The 19168-nt window shown below is 37.5% G+C and overlaps 1 protein-coding gene across 2 annotated transcripts in view; it reads right to left on the bottom strand.

Moving 5' to 3' along the window:
• COL19A1 (collagen type XIX alpha 1 chain) overlaps positions 1–19168 on the bottom strand; it is an 895475-nt gene that overhangs the window by 511727 nt on the left and 364580 nt on the right. For both annotated transcript variants that reach the window (XM_089681326.1, XM_089681327.1), the window contains exons 14-15: positions 6928–6981; positions 5622–5657 (exon numbers count right to left, since the gene is read on the bottom strand). In XM_089681326.1, the coding sequence (XP_089537452.1) occupies positions 5622–5657; positions 6928–6981 (90 nt within the window). The remainder of the gene's footprint in view (positions 1–5621; positions 5658–6927; positions 6982–19168) is intronic.

Below are 19168 nucleotides of genomic sequence, written 5' to 3'. Positions count from 1 at the left end.
AAATCTATGGCATGTGGACAGGATTTGCCTTGCAAAGTTCATTTATCTTAATTACTAGTGTCGTAGACATTTCTCAATTGGTAATGTTGCAAAAAATTCACACCAACTAGTCCATACGGAAACTTTAAAGTGGTACTAATTAATACACCTGTGTGCCTACTTGGAAGGGAAGAAAACATATACTGCTAATGGTCCCTAAAGGCTGCAAATGTGAAATGCTTTGCAGCATCTTTGGATACTTAAATGGCTATTACAAAAATGTAACAACAGATGTTATGCAACTGCTGCATAACATCAAATATACATGTACAATATTATTTAACAACATATAGAAAATGTAAAGTAAAATGCATACTACACACTATGAAAGATTGAATGTTTGACATGCCTAGCAAAATAGGAAGAATAATAACGAATGATAGAAGCACCTTCCAGACGTGTTGGAAAAAATTATATTAAATTTTTTATGTCAGTGTAATGATATTATACACACAAAGTAAAACATGCAAATAAACCCCCACAGGACTGAAGAGGAATTGCTTGAGCTTGAAATCATTAATGAAAATCAATATGATAAATGGAAACAATCCTAGTCTTCGTAACATAAGCCAGCCAATATACAAACATACATGTTTAAAAACATTTACAAGATCTGTTTTAGTGATCACACAAACCTGTGTATTTATTTTTTTTTGAGGGGGGGGTGCGGTCATATTATTCACTATTCATTTGATCAACGGTACCATGCTCTTGAACCCATTCAGCTCTTTAGAAGTAATACACATCAAATTTTCATTCCTTTGGATTGTATGGATATAGAAATATACTTACATCATAGCAAAAATATATGTTGACAAGTGAATGAATTTAGTTGATTTGTTGGGATGTGGGACCAGCTTGCTTTTACAGGATATGGTTTGCACCATTTGTCTTATAATCAGAATGATTAATGCTACAATAAGTAAGCAGACTAGCAGGTTAAGTGGAGCACCTGCTGACTTAAAATACAATATTCTTTAGTCTTCAAGACACTGTTTATAGCTATTATACTGTATATGCACTGTGGAGTCAGCAGTTGGCTTCATTTATTCCACTGGAAGAGATTCAATAAAACCAATGATTTCAACCTCTGCATTCACTGCTGGCCACAATGAAGTCAGAAGATTGTCATGAATCTAAATGTTATATTTTACTGCACACTCCTTAATAAAGTCTGATAAGTAATAAGTAATAATGTCTGATACAATGAGATCTAAAGGCATAAAAAAATCAAAAATATTGTATTTATATTGCTACATTTTATAAAAAAATAACTGAAATCTGAAAATGTGGAAAAAAGAATTAAACTATACAACAAAGTCTCGCCCTGTGAAAATAGAGATTTACACTAGGTAAAGTGGGGAGTATGTTTGCAAAAATGCCTATGGTAAATCGGTTATATACACGTGTGCATACACACACACACTCTCAATACATAAAATAACTTTTTTGAAAGCATTTGTCTTGTCTGAACTGGCTCTGAATGGTGTGCATTCTAAGCATTTGGAGAAAAAAATATAAGACTTAAACTGAGAGGCTTTGGCAAATTTTAGAAGGTCTGGTCTACTTAGTTGGATACTCCAGGACTAAGGCCTCTTGACTTAGTGGTGGACAGGTTATTGCTTTGATTGTAATACATGCCATGCAGTTTATATTCTGTCTCCTTTGTAGATATGCAATGATGTTTTTCTGTTTTGTTATAATATTTCACTTGTTCCAATGCTCAATAACCTGTGAATATATGGATGTTGTTGGTAATGCTCTTTTGTATGTTGCTATATCATGACTGACTTGGAAACTGAAATTTCTTTTGCTGTTTTGGATGCAATGTTGTTTTTCGCAATAACATTTTTCTGATAAAACAAAAAAACTGAGAGGCTTTTAGTAATACCAACTAAGGGGATAGATTACCTCCGACATCCCTTCCTTTAATTTTCCATCAGTAACATTTCAAATGTTCTTGATTACAGATATTGCTCAATTATATATTTATAAAGAAGCAAGTTCTAATATTTTGAAGTATGGGAGTGTTGACTTTGTGAATCATCCCATGCATGTTCTCACATATCAGTCTCTTAGATATACATTCATTTATTTTGATTTAGCAGGATCCAATCGGATGATATTAGATGCACCGAGGATCATTTGCTAAATTTGCTAGAATTTTTCAGAAGCCAACAAGTGAGCACCTAATGTGCAGTCTAGGGTAAGTAAAAACATGCCTGCAGTCTTAAAGGTGATATATTTATACCTCTCCTATGAATTTGAGCAATAATAATTAAAAAAACTACAGTCGTTTTTCATTTCCAAGTGACTAACTGCAGTCTCATATTTATCAGCTGGACAAATTTGCATTTTACTAGTTGATATAATGCAAACCAAAGGAGTCTTCCACTGAAAAAAAATATGTAAGCTGCAATTGCTGACCTCTTTCTGAAACTACTATCGGTTTATCTATACTTAGCTTTAATATTTTTAGTAACAAATCAAGAACTATGCAGTGATGCCAGAATTCCAGATCTGCAAACCTGTTTCAGGGTAGTGGCTCATTACTGAAGCGCCTGGATTGGCAATACGACCAATAAACCATAATTTCCAAACTGTAAGGGCAGCAATGGCATCAGTACAAGTTTCTTTTAAGCTACTCCTCTATAGCACACATATCCCTTCTGAGAAGAAATTCAAATACATGTTTGCTTCATGCCACTCAACAAACAACAAGACAAAGTTTCTAAACAAAAAAAGTCATTTCCACAGAGAGCATTATTGACCTCTAGCAGTGATAACTGAATGATATAAAATCAATTAGAGTGACTTAGTGGGAATCAGTGAATAGTGACATGTAGCACGTGCATCATGGGAATTCCATGAGCACATGGTAATAGAGTGGCTAATGATGGATGCATTCTTTTCTCACATTCTAAAACAACAATCTTTTTTCAAAGTTATTCAGTAGCTTCCTTTCCTCAGTAATGTCTCATTTTGCCTTATTCTTTTCTCACCTGTCTTCCTGAAGCAATTTAGGGAATCAGATGCAGCAGCATCTCTATAACAATAACTGAATAATGAGTAGTTTGATCTGTCCCTGTAGAGCAATTAAAGCTCTGTGGCAGATCTGTGCATTGAGCCCATGAAATCTTTGCCTTAATTAACTCCAGGTTACTCACTACAGGAAATTCTGTAGCCCAAGATTTTCAGCAAGAGCTTACATTATAGGCCAGTTACATTTCTTTGCAAAAATCAATGATCAGGGATATGAGAAAATTAACACATTCTAAAAATGTCGATATAACATTAGAGCAACAAGGTTAGGAAGCAACAAATAAAATGTTTGGTAAAAAAGGAAAAAAAATGCTAGCAAGCCTCAGATTCTATTTAACATGGATAGGTAAACTATGAAAATCTCAGATAGAAAGTTACGAGTGATGGATGGTATTAAACACACAAAGGTCGAAATACAGATGTAGAACTGTCAAAGGGGATTTGATGTTGTCAAGTCTGCTGCACAAATTAACCATGATGAATTAAGTTCCGAATCCACAACATCATGTATCTCTCTAAGCTGAATGCAAAAAAGGAACAAAAATAACAATAAAAAAAAGCTGCACCTTAAGCAAGTATATAATTGAGAAAGAAATACTTTTATTTGAGGTATTTATTTTTTGGATTTTTAAGAGTTCTTGTGTTATTATGAATATATTGTATGTGTTCAATTTTTCTTGAGCGTTAGCACATCTAAATTAAAATGATCACCTGTTTTTATCCTCACATAACTTATCTTATAACAATATATATATATATATATATATATATACAAAATTGGTTTAGAGGAGGATCAAAAACAGTGGTGTTTTTATTGTCAATGTTTTGATGAAGCTCAGTCCATCTTTCTCAAAATTCAAGATCCGTGAGTGCCTTTAAACCAGTTTTTGGTTGATATTGAGTGAGCACCTGGGCATCAATCTCACACATAGAATGCCATGGCTACTTTTAGAACTGATATATATATATATATATATATATATATATATATATATACACACCACAGCTAAATAGCAATGCTGATTCACATTATACTTTGCAAAAATATATTGTTTCAAAAATAATTTTAAGTGTAATCTTAGGTGAGTGGGCCTAAAACACAGTATTTAAAAATGTAGTTCAAACATGTTAGTTTCTGAATGGACCAAAATGTAAGTGATCCGGCTAGTGTTGCAATAAATGTCCTATTGTGGATCAGTTGCCACTTACATTTATAATTCACATGACCTCAGCATAATTATTTAATCCTTATATTATATCCAAGCTGATGTTTAACTCCTTCACGCCTAAGGGGAAAACAAATCTAAATGCCTAAGCACAATTTTGCACCGTTGACATGTGTTAGTAAAATCATCACAGCTACTTTGTACATCCAGGTGAATTATACGTTGTTTTTTTCAGGATAAATTGAGGCTTTCATTTGGTGGTAAATGGTAATGGATATCTCCTGATTTTTTATTATTATCAAAGGAAAACTGGCCCAAAATAGTAAAAAAAAAATATCTTTTTCAATTTAGCTGTGTGTTTCTTGTTACTACCATAACCTACCACCAAACAACAACCCAAAAGAAATTCTCCAGCTCTTGATGATCGCAGCGATACCATATATGTGTATGTTATTTGTTGTTTGTACCCGTAGTACAGCCCAGAAACAGTGCGCATTTTGTTTTTGTCTTTTTTTTTTACCTAAAACACATTGACACTGACATTGACACTAACTGACACCAATTTTTTTTTAATTCTGGCTTTTGACCCTGACCTTTTGACCTTGACGCAAACACTAACCCTAGCACTGAACTAGATCAAACCTTGATCTAGGTATTTTTTCCTTATTTTTTCTTTCATTTTTTAATATTTATGTATTTATCTTTTTTTTACAATGTATCTCTCTCTTCCATTCATAGAGAGAGAAAAAAAACTAGGGGGCTGGGCTGTACAGTGACTGATCACTGTGATAGCCAATCAGAGGCTATCACAGCAATCATGTGACCCAGAATCGGGAGTCCCAGGTCTCGATCGTTAGAACGGGACCCGGTGCTCTCAGTGACACTGCAGTCTTTGTGCTGGGAGCATGCCATGCAGCGCACTCCCAGCACAAAGACAGCTACACAAATATGCCGCCCCACGGAAAAAAGCCCAGTTCTGTCAGGCTGCATATTTGTGTTACGTCGGCGTCAAGGGGTTAAGGAAGTCCAATTATAAGCAGGGTATACACGGAACCGTAAGCAGGAGCTGTCCAAATCTTGGTCCGTGTGTACTGCTGTCTGTGCAATGACCAGCTAATCACCAGCTTCTGTTGAATGGTCATGCTGGAGAACCAACTTTTGATACAACAATATTATCAGTTTAGTCACTAATATGTAACTGTTATGTGTATAAAGCCCACAATCTGTCAGTATACTTCTCTCAAGTCTGTTAGTACAAAAAGTCCAATGGTTGGTCAACATAAACAGCCTCACATACAGTATGATAGTATAAAACATGAAATTCAGGTGAATAAAAAATTGTGAATTTGATAGTAATTATTTATGTATACTTACAGGTAATGCTGCTGGACCAGGTGGTCCAATATGGCCCTTTAAAAGGAAAAAAAAATGACAAATTATTTATTTCTATCTTAGGAGTAAAAGGGCTTCAATATGGTTCAAACTATTGAACTGGTATAATGATAATGCTAATTTGTTTGGTAAATTTAATCTAAATACTTCTCTGCCAGACAAGATGTTTGTTCCTGAGGACTTGACTAGCCATTAAACTGAAGATAATTACCAAATTTAAGACTCTAGCCAGGTAGACAAGTGCTATTTGACTGCATCACACCTACAACTATTGAATGATTTGCTCCTACTAGATTAGTTTAAAACATTACTGTTGAGATGTTATCCACTATAATTTAGTGATCAACATACATAACAGATTGGGAATGATGAATTATTACCATACAGAGCTAAAGATAAAATTTTCTTGATGCAAAATTTGGCTTGGGTAAGGCTAGGACAGCTTTGACACTACACTAAACTCTTTTTACAGACATAAGCTGATCTTGTATTTGTCAAAGTATTTATAAGGAAATTATGTAACATAGCATATAGGTACAACCTATTCAAAACTGATACTTTCATGTTTGGTAGATGGTAGAAAATGTCACAACCCACTAACTTACTTTGTCTCTTCTGGATCCAGGAGACCATACAACTGTATTTGAGTTCTTAGGTCTGTCTATGTATTAACCACTTTTTCTGAATTTTCTTGTAAATTTATATTAAGAAGTATGCAATGGAGATAAAATAGGCTTATGGTTCACACATTGCTCCAGCAGCAACTAAACCACTGGAGTGTAGTGATCGGTTTAACAGAAAACTTCTTAGTTATTTTTATATATCTATATGCAAAAACAGTTGGAAGTTTAGTACACCATGGCAGTAAATGCAATTTTTCTTATTTTTAACTCTGTTGAATGAGACTGGGTATATTATATATCTTGTTTTTATGCTGTGCTATAAAATAAATGTACTCAAGTCCTCATTTAGTCATGTTCCATACTACAGAAATCTATAAAAAAAAATAACATTTATATTTTAATAGCACCCAATAATGCTAGAGAAACACTGGCAAAAAAACCTTTAGCCATTATGTGTTAAATTACATTCAAGGTTCATACCAATAACATGCATTGTTAACATCCAGTGAACTGTGTAAAGTGCATAAAATTGTGTATAAATACTGATATGATGTTTTAGCTACTCTTGCATTCTTCGTAAATGAGAATCCTTGAAACAATGATTGCATTTTTATATGAACAATTATTTTCTTTGCCACTGAAATGTAATGGAAAGTATATTCTACCTTTTCTCCCTTGGGGCCAATTGGACCTGGAAGGCCTGGAATACCATCCAAACCCTTTGAAGAGAAAAAAAAAAGAGTTTATATATATAATTGGAAACTGCATATATTACTGCTGAATTATTAACATGACGATAATAATAAAAACAACTTAGATGTTCTGTACCCTCCAATCTTCATTCCACAGATCACAGTAAGTGGAAATATAGAGACAGGCTGGCACTAAAATGATAAGCAACATCTGTGCATTGGTGGATGCAGAGCATTAAATCAGCAAGTGTTCTAAATACTAAATATCTGTGCAACTTCTCTTCTTGCTAAAATTACATTAATTTACCATCTGGAAGAAGCATCATTTAGAGTTATGAGATTTTAAATACCCACTTGAATTAAATTAGTGTAGGAATAAATAGTTCTGATTTAGCTGTTAGTTGGCCTTTAACAAGCTCACAAAATGCTTCATGAGGTAAATTGGAAGTTTAAGTCCCCTTGTTCATCTATAAACCCTTTAAAGTAAAATAAAGTACTGTTTTTTCTCATGGGTTTGTTTTGGTTGTCATATTATTGACGTTCAGAGATATTTTTATAATAAATAGGAGATTTTGCTGAAAAGAGGAATTTGCTGAATCAGAAGATTACTCAAGATTAGATTGTTTAATACATTGTATGTACATTTAAACATGTTTTACATCTTGAGAAACGTGATTTTGTGAAATACATGATTATCTAAATTAGAATTTATTGGTATAGATGGGTTATACTGAAGTGAAAAAAAGCTTAATGGAACCAAAAAGCTCCCCACTAATCTGTTTTAGATTTTTCAACCCAATTCACCATATACCGTTCTCATTTATTTTCTCATTAGACTCAAAGCCCTACTCCATAGTAGCCATGGTTTCTTTACACTGTACTGATGATAGCCAACTAGATTGTAACAGTGATATGCAGTATTGAATCATTTGTTATATAACTTAATTTTGTATCCTTGTTTCAAATCAGCAATTCTGATGGCAAAGCTGATGAACACAGCTGATATCAGATCACTCTACAGGCCTGCTGTTGATACCATGTGATCACTTTGACAGCAGATCACATGAAAATTGTAAGGAATGAATGACTACCTTTCATGCCATTCAATGTGTACAATTGTGTTGCTAGCTGTGATTGGTCACAGTGATCACATGGTACAGACAGAGCCAATTACAGCTCATCTGTACCATGTGATTAGCTGTGGGCAATCACAGCTAATCACAACAATACTGAATGAATCGATCTCATTCAATAAAATGGGGCAGCACAGTGGCTAAATGGTTAGCACTTCCTCCTGCAGTACTCGGGTCGTTGGTTCGAATCCCAGCCACGGCACCACCTGCCTGGAGTTTGCATGTTCTCCCTGTGCCTGCGTGGGTTTCCTCCAGGTACTCCGGTTTCCTCCCACACTCCAAAGACATGCTGGTAGGTTAATTGGATCCTGTCTAAATTGGCCCTAATATGTGTATGTATGAATGTAAGTTAGGGACCTTAGATTGTACACCCCTTGAGGGTTAGGGACTGTGAATGTACAATATATGCGTAAAGCTCTGTGTAAATTGGCCCAGACATATGAAACAATGTTTAGCATTGCTTTGCTCATTAGCTTATTATTATTATACAGGATTTATATAGCACCAACAGTTTGCACAGAGCTTTACAAAATGAAGGTAGACATGACAGTTATGATACAATTTGCTACAAGAGGAAACAGAGGGCCCTGCTCATTAGAGCTTACAATCTAGGAGGAAGGGTTGCGTGATACGAAAGGTAAAATCTGTGGGGGATGAGCTGATGGAGGAAATAAAAGGCAGTTTACTAGTTAGAAGCAGGATAGGCTTCTTTAAAGAGAAAGGTTTTCAGGAATTGTCTTAAGGTCAAAAGATTAGGAAATAGCCAGACAGATTGGGGTAGGGGATTCCATAGGATGGGAAAAGCACGTGAGAATTCCTGGAGGCGAGCATGAGAAGAGGTGACACGAGAACTAGAGAGCAGAAGGTCTTGGGAGGATCGAAGAGAGTGATTTGGTTGACATTTTGGGACCAAGTTGGTGATGTAGCTGGGGGCTGTGGATGGCTTTGTAAGTTGTTGTTAATATTTTGAATTTTATTCGTTGGGCGAGTGGAAGCCAGTGGAGGGATTGGCAGGGAGGGGTAGCAGACATTGAATGGTTGGTAAGGTGGATGAGCCTGGCAGCAGTACCTATGATGGACTGGAGGGGGGATAGTCTATGTAAAGGCAAGCCAATGAGGAGGGAGTTGCAGTAGTCGAGGCAAGAGATAACCAGGGAGTGAATTAGGAGCTTTGTGGTATCACTTTTTAAAAGGAACATATTCTGGAGATGTTGCGGAGGTTGAGGCGGCATGAATTTTACAGGGATTGGATGTGGGCCTGAAAAGATAGTTCAAAATCCAGGGTTACCCCTAGCACCCTGGAATGCGGGGATGGGTTGATAGTGTTGCTATTGATCCTGACTGAGAAATCAGGGGAAGAGGCACGTGGGGGAGAAAATATTATGAGCTCAGTTTTGGATAGATTGAGTTTTAGGAAGTGGTGTGACATCCAGTCTGATATGTCTGTTAGTAAATCGGTGATACGTGAGGAAACAGATTGGGTGAGCTGAGGAGTAGAGAAATAGATTTGCGTGTCATCAGAATAGAAATGATAGTGGAAACCATGGAAAGCTATCAGCTGACCCAAGGAAGAAGTGTAGATAGAGAATAGTAGAGGTCCAAGGACAGAACCTAAAAGCCTAACTATGGCAATTTCTCTACCCCAACACTCATTTTGATAAATAAAAAAATGTATACATACCTTTTTTCAAGGGGACCTCTGTCCAGCCTCTTAATGTTACAGGTTCTCTTCCTCCTCTTTTGCCCAGGACAGTGGGAGGATTCTTCTGTGCACCCAAGGCAGCTGGATGATATACCCCCCAGAAGGTGGGTTCATGACATCCAGGGCTTAAAGGAAGTACTGTAGGCTGAATGATTCTGGTCATTCAAGCCAGAGGACAGGCACCATCCAGTTGAGAAAATGAATTACTGTTGTGGACCTTTTTTTAATTTTAACTTTATTTGTGGCATAATTTTTGTTATTTTTTTTTCATTACGCTGGAGTTGGGTCTGAATCTAACCTGTGCTTTGCCTATCCCTAACAGCATGTACTTACCTTTTCTTTGAATCCCAGATGCTCTGTTCAATGCTGGGAGCCGAAGAAAATACCTAGTATTTCCAGGTATAAAAGAGCATGTCACTCAACTCATGTGAAAGTACTGGGCCAATCACACAGGTACAATGACTCTGAGAAGATTATGTCTCTGGCATCTTGTAGCACAGGGTTTTCCTTTGCCACTAGAAAGTTTTTTCCCTGCAAAATGTGTTCATGTATTATTTTATTAAATGTGAGCCCAACCTTTAAAATGTCCGAGCTAATGTTTGAGATTTCGGTTGATGCTGAAGCATAAAACCACTGACAGGTTCTTATAGACCTTTGAAACAATACTAATGAAATATCTCTCTTCAGGCCTGCTGTGCTCTGGTAAGGAGGAGCGGTGGCCATAGACTGTTTCTAATATTTTTATAATAGTTTATTGCCATTATAGGTATGGAAATACCATAAACATATTTTTGTAAGGAATCTAAGGAATTTTAGTTAGAGTGCAAGAGAAAGATACAGAGTCTGAGCCCAAGAGGTTCTGCTGTGTCACTCAACAGACCTTATGTGCTGTTACTTCTTCGGAACGGCAAGAGGCTGATACTAGGTCAAATTCAGGTACTTCTACTGTTACATTTCATAATGTACATTTAATGATATATTAATGAATACAAGACTGCAAAAATGTATGTCTTGTATATCTTCCAAGAGTTCAGTTTTAAAGTGGTTATAAAGTCAAAATGTTTTTTTACCTTAATGCAAAACCTTTCAGTAGTTGTTCCTCTATCCCCCCTTCCTAAATACTTACTTGAGTCCTACATCGATCTAGCACTGTGCCCATCTGCAGCTTTTCTCATCTGTCCCTCTCTCACATACGTGGCTGAGAGTAGTAGAAGTCAGTGGCCCCTACTGCTATCAGTCAAATCCTGTGAGGAGGGAGCAAGGGGCAGGATCAAGCCTCACTGTGTTTGTCTATGGATGCACACAGCCCAGCTTGTGAGCAAGCCTGCATGTGTGTCACCATAGAAGCTGCTTCCTGTGGTGGCACACAGGGAAGAGGTGAAATTGAAAAGTGCCAGCAAGGGACCTCAGAAGAAGAGGTTCAGGCCCGCTCTGTGCAATACACTTGCACAGAACAGGTAATTATAAGCTCTTTTCTCTTTTAGGAAAAAAAAACATTAGACTTTACAATAACTTTAAGATATATAGACGGATGAAAAAATGCCAAAAAGTTATGTACTCAAAAATCTGTGGATTATGCCAGTGCTATACAATAATACCTGGTGTGTAATTCATGTATTTATGTACAATATACATACCTCCTATTTTTTTTACAAGTTGCCAGCAGTTGTTTAACTCTTGCAGTCCTCTTTTGTCATGCTCTCATCCTTCCTATCTCTTCCTGGTTCATGTGCTACTCTGCATTGTAACAAAGAAAACTGAAAAGAATAGGTGCTGTGGAAAATGCTCTCAGACAAGCACCTTAATGAAGGTGTATCTTTATTGGGTGAGACAAAGTAGCAAATATAATCAAATTTGACCAGCCTGAAGTGAACAGTGTGATTCCAACGGACAGCCATTCCACTCTGAAGGGAGCTGAGATCGGAGAACGCTCCTGTCTTGGTAACCCTGCATATGCTCCCAGCTGAAGCAGATGCCGGACACTGCCTTCCGCCCTTCGCTTGCCATGATGATGCCACGCGGGATGCCGGTATGCTGACACCACGTGATTTGAAGCCGACAGGAGTGTTCTCCGATCTCAGCTCCCTTCAGAGCGATCAGGCCGTCCGTTGGAGTCACACTGTTCACTTCAGGCTGGTCAAATATTATTATATTTGCTACTTTGTCTCACCCAATAAAGATGCACCTTCATTAAGGTGCTTGATTGACAGCATTTTCCACAGCCCCTATTCTTTTCAGTTCTCTTCATCATGCAAATGATTACCAAGGCAGCAGTGGTGAGCTCATGATTAACTGTTCACATGTTTCCACCTGGAGTGGCCTCTCCATGCTGATTTGTAGGAGTTTCCCTTCTGCATTGCAATGTGCTGCATTGGAAAAATAGGTGCACATACATTCTTTTATTCACTCTGGTGTGTTGGCAGTTTATTCAAATGATGGGCTGCTGTAATACAACACATTAACACACAAAATAATGTAAATTAACATGTGTGTGCAGCACAGTGTACTGAATGGACAGGTGTGAAGCCAGCCCAAAGATCCATTCACACTTCTGAATGTGTTAATGTGAATTGTTTTTGTGCACTGACAATGTGTTACAACAGCCTGATCACTTTAAAATGGACACTTAACAAGCCTCAAAGCATATTCAACCATACATACACTAATTTTGTCCAACACAACATTCCACAATACACAATGCATTCACATCTATCCAACATGTGTGCTGAAGGGCAAATGTGATCTTTTAAACTGTATATGTGTTTTGGGGCCCTATTTAAAATGAATAGCAATGCACCAAAATGCACAGATACTTCCTTTGTGCATGCATTCTTGTATATCACAACATATGTTAATGAATGTACATATGCAATCTTAATAGTGTGATGTGTGCTGTGTGTCTGGTGCTGTAAGTTTAGGAGCAATCCTGTAACTTTTTGAACTGCTACAGAAATTGTGACTCAGCTAGCCTCCAACATCTCCTCCTTGCTTTAATTCAGTGTGTTTTAATTTACTGCCTCTTTTCTGCTGCCTCTGGTTTTTACTCAGTGTTATTCTTTGTATTTCTCCTTACCTAACCATTTTTCTAATCCTTAAAGGATAAACTCACCTTTCTTAACATGTTACACCTTCCACTCATATTTAGGGTGTCACGTGTAACATGTTACAATCGGCCTGGCCCCCTGCTCCCCCTGATCCCCATTGTGACAGCTAGCAGGAGATCTTTTCCTCCTTGCTAGCTGTCACAATGTTTAGAAAACACAGCCATGCGGGGCTCTGCCCACCAGCTGCATCACTCAGTCACAGTATTCTGTGAATGGGAAAACGACAAGTTCGACAGCCTTTGCGGCTGTCGGCTTGTAGTTCTCAATAAACTTTCATGGTACTCCACAGTGCTGTGGTAGTTCATTGAATCTTCTTGTTAGTAAGCATGTAGATATACTGACAGGTCAGGGGGAGACCTGCATGGAACCAGTAATCTGCTGATCGCTGGTGCAATGCTTTAGAGGCTCCACAAACACAATATAATGATTGCACATTTTTTACATGCAAAGGAAAATGCTTTTTTTTTTGTTAAAAGATGAACTTATCCTTTAAACCCATCTTCATTATTAGGGGTGACACACCTTTCATCTTCTACTGGTGACACAGTGGAATAATAGGGGTTTATTTACTAAAAGCAAATACGTTGTTCACCTTGCAAGGGAAGTTGCCCTGGAGCTTAGTGAATGTGGTGAGTTTCACTTTGCAAAGAATACCCATCACATGCAAGGAACCACAAAAAAACAGCATTTTTGCTTGCACATGATTTGATGATGGAAGCCAGCAGAACTTCACCACTTTCACTAACTGAGGAAAATTCCCTTGCAAAATGAACAGACTATTTGCCTTTAGTAAATTAACTACACGGTGTCTACTAATAATATTTCTGAAAAAGGGATGTCTTAAATTTAATTCCCTCCTTCCATAATATGAAATAAAAGCCATTGTTAATTTGTTATGATCACTTGAAACCCGACTCGTTATTTTAGTGGCTGTATAAAATATTAAATTTCACATGCAGATGCTATGCATTGCAACAGCAGTGCAACAGCTGAAACCAGCTGAGATTATTGCCTTACAGTAAGAGCACAGTCTCCTTTATCTAACACATTACATTCTGTCAGACTTAGCAGTCATACGCAATTGTGGAATTGGTAAAACTAGGATTATGTTTCAGCAGGGATAACAAAACACAGATCAGAGTTCATGCTTTAACCCAACAATTGGCACTAAGCATGCAAGTGAATATGTGTTAACATGGACAGCAAAGCTTAACATTCAGGAGACTTTTGTTTAACATTTTTATTTAGATACATGCTGGCATATAAGGGAAACTTTGGCATTAAGACTGACATCTCAGATAATGTTCCTGAAGAACACTTCAAGACTTTTCATTTTTTTTGTCTGTGCTTTTTTCATATTTCCTTTATTTCTTCTGACTTTATACAGTGGATTTGCACCTGTGAAGTTTGTCACTTCATATTAGGTTATATATAATGACTTCTTGGATAGATGCAGACCTGGAATTTTATAATTGCTAATGACAGACTCTTCTGTTAAACCCAGGAGCAACTGTTGTGGATTTTAACATCTGCCTGTAAGACTTTCAAACCCCCATTATCTTTTTTATAATGATTTGTAATATTTGTAAATAGTGTTAATCGGGGAGATATGCAAAATCAAACCAAAAGGTCCATAAAAAATAATGGTTCTTTGTTAGTAGCTTGAAAGAATAATAGGCAGCCAGTAGATCTACAAATAAAAAATCATGTTTTTTTGCTTAGTAGCATGAAAGAATAATAGGCAGCTAATAGATCTACAGTTTGGGGAGATATGCAAAATCAAACTCAAAGGTTCATAAAAAAATCATGTTTTTTTTGCTTAGTAGCATGAAAGAATAATAGGCAGCTAGTAGATCTACAGTTTGGGGAGATATGCAAAATCAAAGGTCCATAAAAAAAATCATGGTTCTTTGCTTAGTAGTATGAAAGAATAATAGGCAACCAGTAGATCTACAATTGTCACCAAACTACAAATACCAATAAGCATTGATTATGCTCATTGCTCAGCTCCAGTAGATCTATAGTTGTTGCCAAACTACAAATCCCAACAAGCATTGATCATACTCATTGTTTAGCTAGAAAACACACATATTTAATGGATGTTGTAGACAGCCTTTAGAATTCTGTTGGGACACAGCATTGAAAATGTTAGTGCTTGCAGCCAATTCATGTACCTGTGGACATTCCCTTCTTTCACAGCTTAAAGGCTAAACCCACATTGAGACTTCCTTCACACCTAGAATGTTTACATTCCCTGGGTAATGGCTATACAGTGCCTATAGATCTGCTATGTCACCCCAACATTCTGACTTCAGCTCATGCATGCGATTGCTATGCTTGGAAGATTTTGCCAATTAAAAGCTTTTTTGTGATCTTGATCCTCCCTAACTTGATTTGGAGGATTTATAGTTATATTGTTCTTATGGATGAAGCGGCTGATGTAGCATACCCTTGATTGATTGTTCTATAGCCGTTTTACTCACTCTAGGATTCATCATCTTATTTTTAGACCCAATTAAGGGACTTAAGAGAGAGTGCCACCACTATTCTTATATGGCTATTACATTAATGCTGTTTCTGTTTAATATGTTTAATATATCCTTTATTAAGATTACGTTTATATGCATATTTATACTTTAAGATGTATCCATACATTTCTTCACTTAACCACCTTCCGCCCCCCCTATAGTACAATGACGGGCACAAGGTGGTTCTCTCGTTCTGATAGGACGTCATATGACGTCCTACCATTCTCACTGCGCATGCGCGGCTCAGGGAGTCATGTGTCATGTATCAGTGCTACCTTTCAGTGCCCATCAGTGATGCCTGTCAATGCCCATCAGTGCAACCTACCAGTGCCTCCTCATCAGTGCCACCTGTCAGTGTCTATCAGTGCAGCCTATCAGTCCACATCACTTCCGCCTCATTAGCACACATCAGTGAAGGAGAAAAATCACTTATTTACAAAATTATATAACAAAAACTAAGAAAAAATTTTTTTTTCAATATTTTCAGTGGTTTTTGGTTTGTTTAAGAAAAAATAAAAAACCCAGAGGTGATTAAATACCACCAAAAGAAAGCTTTATCTGTTTCAAAAAAATGATAAAAATTTCATATGGGTACAGTGTTGCATGACCGCACAATTGTCATTCAAAGTGTGACAGCGCTGAAAGCTGGAAATTGGCCTGGGCAGGAAGGGGGTATAAGTGCCCTGTAGGCTAGTGGTTAAAGGACCATCTTGTGGGAAATTTTGTTTTTAATACAGTTGGTATACCTTGATGTTAATCTGTGTTGTTTTATGTCTTTATAATTTTGTAATAAAATTTTGTGTTGGTTGGTTGCATAAGAGTCATACTGCATATATGTTTTTCATATATTTTAACTTCAGTGGCAGTCCTGTAAGGTAGATATTTAGTTATTTAGCTCTGAGTACTGAAGTACCTTTGTATGCCAGTTCAGAGATGGTCATAGTTACTGCCAGTTTCCTAATATGAGAACTGGTTGTAATTCTCTAAGAATTTGTTGCTGTCACAGTAACAGGTTCATAAAGTGGCAGTAGAAAGCACTACCTGTATATGCCGCACATATCAGTAATCTGTCACCAGTGCAAATTCTTGTCAGAATTAGATGCAGGTAGTTCTTAAGGGAACTACAACCAGAAAAATAACATTGGGCTGTTTTGAATTATCCTGTTGTTGTTTGTGGTTCAAAATAGCAGGGAATTTGCTGGTTGCCTGTCCCTGGGTTAGAAAATAAATGTAGTACATAAAAATCTGAAGTTAGCAGATACACAGTGACCCTTCACCAAATCTGACAGACTTGTTTACTCATTTTCCAAGAAATCAAAATGTTAAAAACAGCATACCGACCAGAAATACCAGTTTGGAATACAAATATATGTAGGGGCTCTACCTTAAGCTGGAGTGTCCCTAGCTACATTTTGTGCTCGCTTTAGCAGCTAAGCTTTTGTATGCTTTTTCTGCTCTCTGCAGGTTTTTCTTATGCTCAGTGTATTGATTGCTTCTGTCTGCTACTGTCAAGGTGTCTCTAGTAGTCAGTGTGGAAAGAATCAATAAGTGAGTTATGAATATTTATCCACTAGTGCTAGTCACTGAAGACTGCGTTCATTGGTGTAAGGAAAGGTAATTCATGTTTGGAGCAACCTTCCAGAATATTATTTTCTCTTCTGGACTCTTTCTACCTGGATGGAGCTTTTTGAATGAATCTTCTGTGTTGAATATTGTCCAGGAATAGCTGGGTAGAAGCTTCTGCTGCTGGACATTGCAGAACAAAATCACTGGTTACAGTATAAGGTACCTGTGGATGCTATAAAAGGGTCAAAGACAATGTTCAAAGAAAAATGATGCAACTTAGGAAAGAGACTGACTCTTAAATAGCCAAAACTACAAACATTCTATCTTTTTGGGTTATCCTGCATCCTTAACCCTATCTCCCAAAACTGAAGTCAGCAATAAAATCACAAAACGTCTAAAGTCTAAAGTGACTGGCACCTGACTTATACACCCCACTATACATGAAGGGTGGTTATGCCGAGGAGAGTAATGAATGGGACATTCAGAGATGTCAGGCAGCTCTACCACTTTGGGGGTAATTTCATCACCCTGAAGGGAGTGGTGCTAGATACAAGTTGGTATACCCACTGCATTTATGAGTGTAATTAGTCTCCAAAGCAATGCAGGCCTCTTCTTTCAATAACAGCTTGGAGCTGGGGGTAGCCAGCTCTTTACCTCCAGAGCTATATTAGTACAGGGGGGGGGGGGGTTTAAGTCCTGCATGAACTCTGAACATTTTGAACTTAAAGCTGAACCCCAGTGAAGTCTATGGTGGAAATGTTTTGATAATCAAGTCTGACCATTTAATAGTCAAGATACTGTCAAAAGAAGGAATATGGAGCTTTCCACTGTCATAGAGGAGCATAAATGTAACAAAAAATGTACAGTGAGGAGAAAGATCTTTTCTTTAATGCAACTTTGAGGGCAAAAAGGGAAAAGCACTTATCCTCAAAATTATATACTTGGGAGAAGTCTTTATTTTGTATGTGGTGTTAAGGTACAATTTTCACAGACAGCAACTGTGACACTGTATTTAGGCATCACAACGTTCTGGATGTATATTATTATTATTATACAGTATTCATATAGCGCCAACAGTTCGCTCGGCACTGTACATTACAATGGGAGACAATACAATAACAATACAATGCGATACACGAGGGGTTCGAGGGCCCTGCTCCTTGGAGCTTACAATCTAGGAGGGAGGGGATAGTGGTACAGGAGGAATAGCTGTGGGGGATGTAGTGGTAGGAAGAGTGGAGGAGATCAGCAATGAGCAGAGGGCGGGGTAGGCTTCCCTGAAGAGGTGGGTTTTCAGGGTGTGCCTAAAGGAGAGGAGAGTAAATGATAGTCTAATGGATTGGGGTAGGGAGTTCCAGAGGATGGGTAAAGCCCTGGAGAAGTCCTGGAGGCGGGCATGGAAGGAGGTGACCAGGGAACTAGATTTGTATACTTTTTTTTTTTTCTATTTAGCAGCAGCAGTAGCCCCCAATCTGATCCATTACAACTTGAAAACAAATCAATTCCATGTAATTGTGGCTGTAAAACCTGTTTTTTTTATCCAGCAGCCTGAAAAAAATCCTGAATTGAACTGGGAAACTAGCCACAACAGCTGCAAGAAACTTCACTCTGTACAAATTAGACAATGGCACAGCAGATTAATAGGGTAGTGTGTGAGCTTCTTTATCTACAGTACCACACTGCATTGTCTTAAAGGTTTAACAAAATGACAAAACCTAGTGCACTTTAAAACAACAACCCACATTCCATGAACCCCCTCTCATCCTTGTATCCACAATTATTCCTCAAATATTTAAAGTATAGATTTCAGTTATGTGTTTGGTAGAAATTGGTTAGCGTCAGAACAGTGTGTGAACAATTAAGTAAGCAAAAAATAAAAAGAGCTTGGAAGTCTGGGCCTTTTTAAAGGATAAGATCACTTTACATAACATTTTATATGAATATGTTACATGTTACACCCATATTCAGGGTGTAACATGTCATGAGCAGACCGGCCCCTGCTCCCCCACGTTGAAAGCTAACAGGAGATCTGCTCCCCTCTTGCTAGAATGTGCTTTAAAAACGTGGCTGTGTGGGGCTCCACCTGGCAGGCCTTGTCACTCATTCACTGTGTTCTGTGAATGAGAAACTACAACTACAAGCCTTAGCGGCTCTCGGCTTGTAGTTCTCAATTAACTACCA

This window comes from Staurois parvus, unplaced genomic scaffold (genome assembly GCF_062004578.1).
Source record: "Staurois parvus isolate SC_StPar_1 unplaced genomic scaffold, SC_StPar_1.0 ptg000264l, whole genome shotgun sequence".
In the NCBI taxonomy this organism is placed as follows: Eukaryota; Metazoa; Chordata; class Amphibia; order Anura; family Ranidae; genus Staurois; species Staurois parvus.
Note: the sequence above shows the minus strand (reverse complement) of the source record. Positions and strands in the feature narration are given on the sequence as shown.